The sequence below is a fragment of the Eufriesea mexicana genome, unplaced genomic scaffold (assembly GCF_001483705.2).
Source record: "Eufriesea mexicana isolate 0111107269 unplaced genomic scaffold, ASM148370v2 scaffold2646, whole genome shotgun sequence".
NCBI classification, from domain to species: domain Eukaryota; kingdom Metazoa; phylum Arthropoda; class Insecta; order Hymenoptera; family Apidae; genus Eufriesea; species Eufriesea mexicana.
In genome coordinates this window covers 1,163,643-1,176,441 of record NW_016910740.1, presented here as the reverse complement: position 1 = coordinate 1,176,441, position 12,799 = coordinate 1,163,643, and the positions used below count along the sequence as shown (strand labels likewise).

At 23.4% G+C, this 12,799-nt stretch overlaps 1 protein-coding gene across 1 annotated transcript; it reads left to right on the top strand.

Annotated features, from left to right (window-relative positions):
• Positions 1–2,003: 2,003 nt before the first annotated feature.
• Positions 2,004–8,883, top strand: MagR (Iron-sulfur cluster assembly 1 homolog MagR). Its single transcript, XM_017904031.1, has 3 exons — positions 2,004–2,125; positions 4,992–5,045; positions 8,590–8,883. Exons 1-3 carry the CDS (start codon positions 2,042–2,044, stop codon positions 8,842–8,844), a joined length of 393 nt encoding a protein of 130 aa, XP_017759520.1. The 5' UTR covers positions 2,004–2,041; the 3' UTR covers positions 8,845–8,883.
• Positions 8,884–12,799: the final 3,916 nt, after the last annotated feature.

The following is a 12,799-nucleotide window of genomic DNA, read 5'->3' as shown; positions in this document are numbered from 1 at the left end:
AGTACCCAGAGTTTATCAATGTCTATAATTATAATTATATGTACTTCTGAATAATTATAAATGGTCATCAAGGTCTAAAAATAATATCGCCGAGCATACTTTCTGCGCACTATTCTTGAATTTTTACACAAAGTTCTTTATTTGACACAAACTTGCTACATAGTATCGTATTTTATAGGCTTTTCTGAAGAAGAAACCATGGAACAGAATTGTCGAAACAGTTTTCAATTCGATTAGAGCGAGAAAATATTGGTCGGTAACGCAGCGGTAAATATCCAGCTGAAACTAAGAGGCTAGAATTAGAATGTATGGTTACAATTCTGGAAAATCTGTTTGAAATAACAGAAATTAGATTATTTTACTTGCTCTAGATGTAGAATTTTGTCAAAGATTAAAAGAGTTCATCAGATTAAGGATTTTTTTAGAAAGCTTTTTGCTGGAATTAAAAGTTTGTAGAAATCCAAAATCATGAATAGCAGATAGATTTTTCTTAACTTTTTTTAAGACAATATGGAGAGTGGAATATGAAGAAGTGTTTACGTCTGATCTTTACACATCTAATATTTACTCGTTTTACATTTAAATATTTAAGGACATTAGAAATTGTCTTTATTTCGAAATTCGAAAAGAGAGAAATAAAATATAGCAAATCTTTAAAAAACATCGTTAATATATACTTTTTTATAAATAAAACTAGACTTCTAGTTTATAAGTATAGTTGGTTTGAATAATATTTTAATTCGTAAATTACTAAATTAAACAACTTAATCGATTAATACCGAAATGACATCATTAAAATCACTAATACTCAGGATGAATTCAAGTTTGCAGTTTAACTGTAGTTATTTAAAACCAAGCAATAAAGCAGAAAAAATTATTGATTAACTTTAAATTTTAATTTAATTTATCAATTACCACTTGCTACCAAAATCTTAGGAAGTGGGAAATATTATTAATAAATTTATCAGATAAAAACTTATTTTATTGACTTTGTCCTAAATTAACTTATTTTTTTATATAAGAAGTATAAAAGTATCAAATATATAAGAAATAAAGATCAGTGGAGCTTGTAAAAGTAATATGCTTTTGCTAATGCAAAAAATTAAATTTGAAGAAAATGCAGAATGCATAGACGGTTTCGATTATTTTAAAGTAAGTTATAGAGAACGAAATTCTGAATAATTTTTATTTGAACAATAATTGTCGTTTGTCCTTAGTTTTCGAGACATTTATAAAACTTATTGGTATTATTATATTGAATTTTGTCTGTACAATCCACGTATACTGCATTTTAAATTTTATATTTTTTTTCAAAAAAATAGCAAAACAGCAATACTATTACAAGTTCTTGTGATTTATATTTCTTATCGACGTTAAAATACAGCACTTTTTCAAAAACCGAAAAAATTAAACAAATTTAGGACAAAGTCACTAAAATAAATTTTTACTGAAATAGATCATAATAAATTTAAGATAGTTAAAGAATCATTTCAAATTATTTTTTTTGCAAATGTACTATAATTAAAGTTTTTAAAGATATTAAAAAAAAAAATGAATTTAATTATAATGTTAGTTCTTTAACACTTTAACATTTTTTTTATTATTTTCTAATTTTATTTAAGTTACCGATATAATATAATTAAACGTCTCAATCAAATAAAAATTTAACTGTATAATTGTATAACAACAATTTTTTGTATTTTCGTTGAAATTTAATGACTATTATATAGTAATGAGAAAAATATTACTTAAATTGGAAGAAAATACATTACACCTGAAAATACAAAATGAATTAAATAAGTGCTTATCTATTATTTACCTTCGTTCTTTAGCTCATAAATTTTTCTAAAAAATTTAAGTTTTTTAAAAATTTTAGGAAATTTATTTAATGCTGCAGCCATCTGATGGCAAACGTAAAAAGTATCATCACAATGAATAAAAGCGACATCGAGTATACTATCTCAAGTAAATATCCTACAAAAAAATTAAGGGTTCATATTTGATGTTGTTTCATATGCAGTATCAGTGTTGAGAGAACAATATGGCTTCTTCTGTGGTTGCTGCAGCCACAGTTCGTGCTGTCAAAGGTAGAAAAATTCTTGCCACACGAGCTGCGCTTACTTTAGTAAGTAAATAATTAATTTAAATGTATACATATGAGATGATTCTAGATGATTAATATACGGTATTAATCAATATCATTACAATCGTATATATATTTTGAAGATTAGAAGATTGAGGTTAAATTTAAAATCTATGTTGATATGTTGACGTACAATTTTTATCTTTAATATTATTATTCAACATATATTTATTTTAGTAGAGGCTATTATAAATTTTTAATTTTCATAATTTTATTGAAATAATGCAGATACAATTATTTACATGTATATGTCATTTATCTTTTTGTAAATATCAATAATTGACTGACTAACAATTTTTAAATAGACAATTATTTTTCTAAATATGATATATTCTTTGAGAACTTTGTACAATACATTACATCATCCTTTATTATTGGTGTATAAATATGTATACATTTGTTTCTAATTGCTATTTATAAAAAAATTAAATATAGTTGTACAATATATGAGGCAAATATAAATAATAATACATATTTAAACATATTTTAATTGTAGATATCTACACAAATATAAATCCATAATATGTATAATATCTTTATTAAAATGATTACTATTATAATTTTGCATATATTATTGACATGTAATTAGTTACAAAATCATATTAATAGTTATGTAAGGTTCTTTTTTAATATTCTATCTTACAGTTATTAAATGAGGAAAAAGATGGAAATATAGATATACTTCATAATGCAGAATGATAAACAAACAAAGCTGATTGTTTATCTTATTATTAAACGTAATCAAATCTTTTAAATAAAATTTTAAGATTAATAATTTTAATAATATGAAATATTTTAATAATGTGAAATATGACGACAAGTTAACGGCAGTGAAAAGGCATGTTCCTATCTACTTAATATTTAAAATGACTTTTATTGATAATATTGATGACAATATGTATTTGGATATTCTGTAAAACAAATTATAAAAAAAATTCTTATTTTATAATTGACATAAAGATGATATTTTTTAATGATCAATTCCTTAATTTTCAATGGGAAATTAAAAAGAGACGTCATAAAGTGATAAAATGTAAATTAAATAACAACAGCAAATTTAAAAGGTATCACAAAATGGTATTAATATTAGCGATTAAACTTTGAATTTGAAATAATTTAAATAACTTCTGAAATGATCAAAGTTCTAATATATTTTAGGATAAATAAAGAATTATAATAATTAGATACAATCCTTTTGGAGGACACTGAAAAAATATAAAAATGTAAATCTTTAAATAAATAGTATATAAATAATATAATATATATTTAAATAAATGTTGATATTCATAATTATTGGAAAACAAATTATTAAGGAAATAATTAGACAATATGATGATGTAATTAATATTAATATTTAGTATAACTTGAGAACTTTCATTAACTTCTTCATCTAAAGTAGAAATAACATTTAGTATTTAATTTTTTACATATCAATTTAACACTTATTGAATTTTAATTGAATTTGAACACTTTATATAATTTCTTTTTTATGTTTTTCATCCAAATACTTTTGGATTTGATATTTTTTCTCTTCATGTTTCTATATATGAATATATATATCTGCACTTTCCCTCATTCCTACAATTGTGCATATTCTTGCACACATGTATATTCATTAATCCAACCAAGCATAATGCAGCCATATGGATATTCCATATTCCTTATATCTACAATTAGTAATATTTTATCTAATATTTGGGTTCAATCTCAATCTACTCTTTTTTTTACTGTTCATTATGTTAAGTTCTCTTCCTTTGTAAATCTTGTTCATATAATCTTGTATATTTGCTAATTTTGGTATTTAATTCTCCTGCTAATAGGTTTGTATTTTAATTACATTCTATTTCCAAATTATATTCCTGCATTTCAATCAAACCCACTATTCTCTATTTCTTTGTTAACCCTTAACATTATCAATCTTCGAATATTTCTTTCTTTGTACATCCTACAGGATGATGATTTATTTATTCTTGTCCATTTTTATTGTATACTTTGCTTCACTCATTTCTTCGCTGCCTCTTTCAGTTTTGTTTCTACTATAATTTTCCCTCCATTAATTTATTCTTTTTGCAGGTTTCTTAATAGCTTTCATCCATTCTGATTATATCCTGTTTAGCTTCTTATCTCTTCTTTTACGCATATTTTTGACCATCTTATCTCTTCCATTCTAAATATTTCCATTTAATGGTTTTGATCTTTAATTGAATCTCTATGTTTTCTCTCCATTCTCAATCAGCATAGTCTTGTCCCCTGTTGTCATCTACATGTATTAGTTCTATTCCTTTTCTACTTCTTTCTATTTGAAGTTTAATGTATCATATATAATTGAAATAAGTGTTTTAAATAAAAAGATATTAACTGTTTGAGCATTGTGATTCACTATTTAATGTCTATTCCATGGTGGCACTAACTTTGTAAGGCACTACAAACATGTAACTATTAGAACAATATATCCAAGATAAAACTTATTGTAGGATAAAACGTGATATGCACATACCTAAACTAAAAGACGATTAATGTGATGAATTAATTTCAGGTTTCACATAATATGCAAATCAAGATATATAACATAAACATTATTAGAGATATATAAGAAATTTAATAATTCATACATGTATGTCATACCTGCTATGAATTAATTTATATGACATATATGTATGACAATAACTGTTCATGGGATTAATGAAGATATCAGAAATTATAATCTTAAACTAGTTTCTTTACTTATACATATATTTGTTTTTTTAATATTACTAAAATAAGTGGAAAAATCTTATATTTTTATATTATAAGAAATATTTGGTACATTATACCATTTTTAGTTATGTTTGTCATTATTTTTTTACAGACACCAAGTGCAGTGAAAAGAATTAAGGAATTATTGAAGGATAAAAGTGAATTTGTGAGTAAATATTTCAATTCTTAATTTTTTTGCATTTAATATAAAATAATTAAAACATATTTATTTTTAATTATCTTTAACTAATATTAATTAATTAAGTATTTAAATGTTTAAGTAGCTAACACATTTGTTGAGTATTCAATATTGAGACATATAATATTTTTGTGAACAAATACTTTATTATTTTTCATGGAAATATGTTTTATTACTATTTAGTAAATTGTTTGGACTTGTTTTATATTAAATAAGTTTATAAAATTGTGTAATTTGTTTTTTCTTTTGTCTTATTCTTATGCAATAAATTGGTTATTAAATCTTTGTCTAGGATTTCAATACAATTTTCCTCAGGTTGTTTAAGTTTTGTTACAAATAATTTTGCAATTACTTTGTTCCTTTTTAACTATGTGGATTCTTATTTTTATGTTATTTTGCATTATCTTGTACTGTTTTTTTTACAAGTCAAGCTGAATTGTGTTATAAAATTTATTTCACTTAAACATTTGATTTTACTCGTGTTAATTTTAAAGTTTTTCTTTTATCTTTGTAAGCCTTATGTAGTTTTGTTTACTGCATTTTGATTTCTTTTTCGAAATTTTCTAGTTTTTTGAGTAGATCTTCCCTAGCTTTCCTAGTCATAATGTTATAACCTGAGTACTATGGATACCTGCTCCATGATTTAATGGCCAATCTTCAAAAACACTTTTTTGTATACTGGATTTTATTGATTGTATATTTTAGTCTGATCTTAAATTTTTTAATATTTTTGAAATATCCTTCACAAAATATATATAGAATATTGAAATATCCATAGTTATCTTTTATGACCTCAAAGAATTTAGTTTTATATATTATTAAAGGAGGATGTTAAAAAGAGGCCATTTTTGACATTGCCTAGAAATGAAAAATTCCTTCAGGACCTATAAGAGCATCTTCCAAGGAATTCCTTTATCACTTTGCCAAAAAATGATGGGAAAATTGTTAGAAATGAGTTGAAGTATGTGAAAATGAGACTCATTGACCATACTCAAGCGTCATGTTTCGCTGTCTTCCTCTTTGGATACTGAATTATCTTGGAAATAATTAGCGAGGATCTCAGCTGGCAAATGAACAAATGAGCAAAGCTGAAATACTATATAAGCATTGCTACATGGGAGTAGCACTCAACAACGCATTCAAATTTGTATGCATTAATATGCATACAAAATATTTTAAAGTATTTGAATGCTGTGGAAGTAGTTTCGTTTTTAGTAAAATGCTGTTATTTGGTTCTACGTTAACTTGGTATTTTTGATAATCCATATGGTATGATGGTGTTGTAATTTTTTGATAATCTATGTGATATGATGTAGCAATTTGGAAATCAAAATCTCCATTTTATGTAAGCATAGATTTTCGAAATTTAACGTTGGTAAGATTCTAATTGTATGACTCCTATCTTGGAAATCAGCTCACCTTATGTTTATCTTTTCTATATCTACCAGTTGCCTCAAAAAATTAATCTGCTTCGAATATTGCAAAATCTTGTTTATAATTAGGTGATCAAAGGCAGATGTATGAATCGGATGAAACATTGCATTTAGAATGGCACAAGCTATTTTGAAATCATGAAATAAGGTGGGCAATGAAATATTTTGGATACATTTATAAAACAGCTTTCTATGCGTCCATTAATTACTTTAACTATAAACCAATTTTTTGTAACGAGTCGTGATTGGCTTGTTCAACTGTCAATGGTTTCTCAAGTCCATCTGCAAATGATGGCATTTTAGCAATGAATAATTCTCTTCTTGTGACTTCCTCCAGAGAATCTCAAAAACCATGATTCTCAAGGAAAACATCATGTGCTTCAAATTGATTACACGTATTTGCTTCTAACAACATTTCATTTAGAATTAATGTATTACTTTTAGATTCATGATGTAGTTCCTAAATATTTACTATATAACCGTCCATATAACCAATTACTGACTCAGTATCGAAAAGGAAGCGACGAAACATGACGCTTGTGTATGTTCGTTCAGTTTCATTTTCACATATTTTGACAACTTTTCCATCATTTCTCGACAAAGTGATAAAGAAATTTTTTGTTCTTTGAAAGATGTTTTTAAAGCCCCTGAAGGAATTTTTCATTTCCAGGCGATGCCAAAAATGCCCTATTTTTTAACATCTTACCTTATTTTTGAAGTAGCTATGATATGATAGTAGATATGATATGTACAATCAAATAAAATATAATGTTCTACTTAGAAAAAACAAATTGATTTTTATACCTTATTAATAACTTTCAGCAGAATAAAATTATAGTTACTGTATGTTGATTCATAACACTATACAATTGTTATGAAAAACATTCTTATGAAATTTTGATTATAGTGAAAATGTTTCAGGTGATAAAGTCAGGTGAAATACCATGTATATGTTCATATTGGTGGTACAACTGAGCATGAGGTGATTCTTGTAAATATAAATGCAAATATAAATTGATAATAGCAAATGAAATTTTCTTCATTCCTAATTTAATACAAAAAATCTGTTAATGATAATCAATTAAGATCTAAATCAATAAATATTTAGGATCATTTTTTATATAAACTATAATTTTTTTCATTTATATGAACACGTGAATAAATACCAGAATTAATTTACCAGAATTTAGAAATAAGTTTTTCTAAATTATTAGATATTAATATTTGATGTTCATATTTTTTGAATTGAAGTAAACTTTATTCTATTTTTTTTTTATTTTAAAATAATTGTTTTTTACTTTAATAATTTTGCTTTATGCAATATTTTGTTATATCTTCATAAATGCTTAATATTTTATTTGGATCAATTTATTTTATTTTATTTTGACATTTTTCAAATATAACATTTTCAAATAATAATTTTTCTGAATATATTTCAGATTACTACTAATATTGTCTCAATATTATTATCCAATGTTTTGCAATTTTTCTTTTTAAGTATTCTAATCAATTTTTTTCTAAAACATTCCTCTATTTTAAGTTATTGACACAGTTCCCTTAATTTCTATAATTGTATTAATTTTTAGTAGAAAAATTTCCCTAAATCATGAAGTTTCCTCCACTCTATTATATTGCTGGAGTTTAGTACCCTATATTATTTTTTATGCTAACTGGGTAATATGTATGTCTCTTCCCACTTTCAAATGAAGAAAAATTTGTATCTTCTAAAGAAGCTACATTCTTCCAGTTTTAGTCTGTCCATTATAAATATTTCTGATTTAGAAGGTTCTGTTAAAAAAATTTGTATACAAGTATGTATGTAAGATAAAATTTTTAGAATAAAAGTTATTTAATACGTATTTCCTGAAAACATTTTGTATGACATACCTGTTTGTGTATTTATTTATTCAAAGCAATTCTTAAAAATATATACAAAGGTATGTAACACAAGGTTAGCCAACGCTGATTATAAGAATTCATTTCTTTTAGAGCTGATTCAAATGTAATTCATCAGCATTTAGACCTATAATATTTTTTTGCAAAATATACAATAATTATACAAATGTTTCTTATTTCAGATTGGCCTAAAGGTCAGTGTGAAACAACGAGGATGTAATGGCCTCAGTTACACTCTTGATTATGCCAAAGAAAAATCTAAACTTGATGAGGAAGTTGTTCAAGATGGTGTTCGCATCATAATTGATAAAAAGGCTCAGTTATCATTATTAGGTACTGAAATGGATTATGTGGAAAATAAATTAAGTTCAGAATTTATTTTTAATAATCCAAATATCAAAGGGACTTGTGGATGTGGCGAAAGCTTTTCCGTTTAGATACCTCATAAAATTGTAGTTAATATAGATTGCTTAATTATGACGAATTTTAGTGAAATGTAACTTCACAAAAGATAGTCGTACTAAATGACTTCTTTTTCATTATTTTATTGAAAATTGAATATAAATATTTGATTTTAAAGTAATAATAAGTTATTTTAACATGAATAGAAATCCATAACAAGACAGATTTAAGATTAATTAATATTATATACTGTCCTATAGAATGAGAGAAAATTATTTATGTTTATTACAGATGAATTTAAATTGGTGAAGATTTGTTAAAAAGAACTTGATATTAAATATGGTATTTATGTATATTGATCTTGATATTTTAAGATCATACTTGCTTCTTAATTATGTATATTTTATTAAAGAAAATGAAGAAAAGTTTAAAAAGAATTAATTGTTTATTAGTAAAATATCATTAAATTTTGTATAAGCATTTAATTATAAATAATAGACTGTTATCAAAAAAATATTTAACTTATTTTATCATCTAATAATTTAAATAATTACTCCTCAAACTTTACTTAAAGCATAATAGATTTTTCTCATTCTTGCATTTTTACTACACCCAACTCGTGCCTATTTTCATACTTTCTGCCGATAGATAATGAGCTCAAGTATTGTATGATATTCATTTAGAATAGATTCTTTTATTTTAGTAAGATATTATTAATAATAGCCTATGCAAAATTTAAATATTTTTAAATATTCAACATATTGAATAGTACTTAATAATTACAAATTGGTAATAAATGAATTAAATCAAAATTAAAAATTAACAATACTTTTTCTTTTATACATCATTAGAGTTTCCTTTTATAAATAACATCGATTTTGGCTATGAAAAAGTAGAATGAGACTACACTTTATTATAAAAGCAGTTTTTTAATTAAATATATATACAAAACTTAAATACTATTTATAAGTAAATGATTTCTTTTCTGTCAAGGAAAAAAAGCAAGTGTGAGTCAATATCTTTTAAATAGCGATTAATTTATTAACTTCAAAAATTTTAATTTTTAGTAAAAGAATAAATATTCCTATTTTCGTGTAGAGCATGTAAAATATTTTTATATATATAAACTGTATGTCTGACAGATTTATTCTACAAATAAAATATAGACATACAAAATAAATTATTCAAATATTTATAAACCTAAATATTAATTTTGTAATTGAATACAATATGTAGAATAACTAATGTGATATATAGACATGTATAATGGTTAATATAAAATATTCTCACTGTTATGACAAATTCTCTATATAAATGTGTTTACTATTCTTCGTTATGTATGTATATTTGTATTTTGACAATTTCTATAATTATATGCTGTATATATTTATTAATAATATATGTGTATATAATTATGTATGTGCTATATGTTAACTATGATATTGGGTTGTGCCACACAAAATTATTATCCTTATAGGTCTAAATAAAAATGATATATTTTCAAAACAATAATTCTTATTTGATTAAAATATGCATCATTAGTATTAATGACTTTTTCAAGTAAGATATTATGTAATATACACTATTTTTATAAAAATGGATGCTTTAATTTAATAAATTCTCCAAATGTTGGAATTCTTGCTTCTCAAGTATAAAATATTTATTCTTTACAAAGAGTTTTAAACAGTAACAAGAAATAATATTTTAAGATTGATATTTATGAGTATGGGGAATGTCTTAAAATTTCATATTTTATTTCAATTAATTTTGCTATTGTAATTATGATGTCTATTATTGTCTAGAAATATGAATCTATATCTATTTATGAATAAAATTTATTTTTTAAGCAATATTTTATGCGTATTTTTTTTTTGTTTCCTGAGCATGTGATGCTATAATTATTGCTTTATTTAAATTTGAAAAAGAGTGGATTATTCTCTTCATAGATTATTATATAGCGACCAAAACCTTTTGAAATTAAAAATTTGTTTAAACATTTTTTAATTTTTTCTTTTAAGTATAAGTAATTACAAGCATTAAATTTATGTGTAACAAATATCTTTTTGGAGTAAATTCTTTCATTACATAAAATAATTACACAATTATAAAAAAATTACTCAACAGACAAAGGTAATAAAGGTATGATATCAAAATAAATTTATATAAGTAAAATTATAGATTGCATAAAATTTACTAATTATAGTTAATAGTTAATTATTCTGACGTTAACAATTTTATATAATATAACCTAACATTCATTTGATCCATGAAAAATAATTTTTTTTTTTTTTTTCAATTTAAATTGTGTGTTTAACTCATTTAAACTAACTTAAATAAGTAGTAACAATTGTATATTTCATAATCGGAGTTACTTAAATTTTTCATAATTTAAAATTGTTGAAAAAAATTAAAAATACGTAATGCATTATTATGAAAACATTAAGATACAGAGGAAATAAAGTATATAAATATTTTAAAACGTTAAAATTCAACTTTTTTGATATGGATACTTTATGGTTACTATACCGAATTAAAAATTGTATTTAATTTTGACATATAGAATAATTGTAATACCTTTTTCAAAGAATGGGGTCGCAATTTTTTATTTATATATTTGCATTATTTCAGCTTATTATATTATACTTGAATGCTCTTGCTACCAGAATTAAGGTTAATTTGAAAGGACATAATCTGCTTAAATACAAATGAAATTTGGAAATTAATTAAACCACGTACTTTTAAAAAATTTAGATTTAAGAACAAGAATGAATTTTTGTAGGGTAAGAGTATGTGGAGATAAACAAACTAGTTAAACGAAACAAAGTATAGGCTATACCTCTAAACTTGAGACTTTTATTGAAGAAAGTCAAAAGAATTGTAACTTCCACTCTATATAAAATGCAGTTTCTGTAAAAAGAACCGACCCTTTTTAGTTGGTTAGTATGATGAGTTCTTAAGAGAAAGCCCAATTTAAAATATTGTCTTACCATCTACCATTAATAAATAGCGGTAAGTTACCAGTAACGGAGATTATAGGGGTCCCTGTGTGGTAGCTAGATGTCGTTTAAAGTCACTTTCATAGTATCTCAGTAGTAGGATTCAACTATAGAGATTTTGTTTATTCAGCGATACCTATTCAGACAGTACATTTATTATTTGGTTTGTAATTTGAGCGCATATATTGAATATTTTTCTCGACATTTTGCCTATCGATAGTTGTTCCTTATAACCCTATTATTTATGTAAATCTATAATAGATATTAATATAGAGTTTTTATTACAAATATAATAAATCATCTGAAAGATTATCTAGATTATATATCATGGATATTGTACGAAATATATCATAAAGATATTAAATTATCTTACAATTAAAGGCTACAGATTTTATATTTATAATTGTACAGTATTATACATAAAACCAATTTTAATTATTTTAATTGTATGTATACTGTGTATGAATAATAAATTAATAATTAATATCCTTTTTTTTTATCACAGAAAATATTATATTGTATTCTTCTTAATAGTTATTGTAAATAATTGTAATAAGATTTCAATATTTCGTAATTAATTCAATAAATTTATATTTTTTTTATTTCTATATACAATTATTATTTTCAAAAATTAAATTAATTTGTTTGTAATACTTTTAATCTTATTTTTCATATAAATCTATAATAATATGATATTTATAAAGAAATATTTTTATAAGTAAAATATGCATTACTATTGTAACAAATTATACTAAATAAAAAAAAAAGAAATTTAAATATTTTGTTCCTTTATGTTATTATATAAAATTTTATAATTGATGTCGTACGTTGTTATTTTAACTATATAAACACATTACATAGTTTTCATAATAAATATATAAAATGCATTGTATACTTTAAAAGTTAGACTTAAAAAAATAACATCATAAATAAAAACTCTGAGTTTCAAGATATATAGTGAGCCACAAAATTATTTGCTCAGTCGATGATGCGG

Coding starts and splice junctions, on each gene's coding strand:
- MagR (XM_017904031.1), top strand. CDS start 2,042: ATGGCTTCTTCTGTGGTTGCTGCAGCCACAGTTCGTGCTGTCAAAGGT. Junction 2,126..4,991: donor CACGAGCTGCGCTTACTTTA/GTAAGTAAATAA, acceptor ATTTTTTTACAG/ACACCAAGTGCAGTGAAAAG. Junction 5,046..8,589: donor TGAAGGATAAAAGTGAATTT/GTGAGTAAATAT, acceptor TTCTTATTTCAG/ATTGGCCTAAAGGTCAGTGT.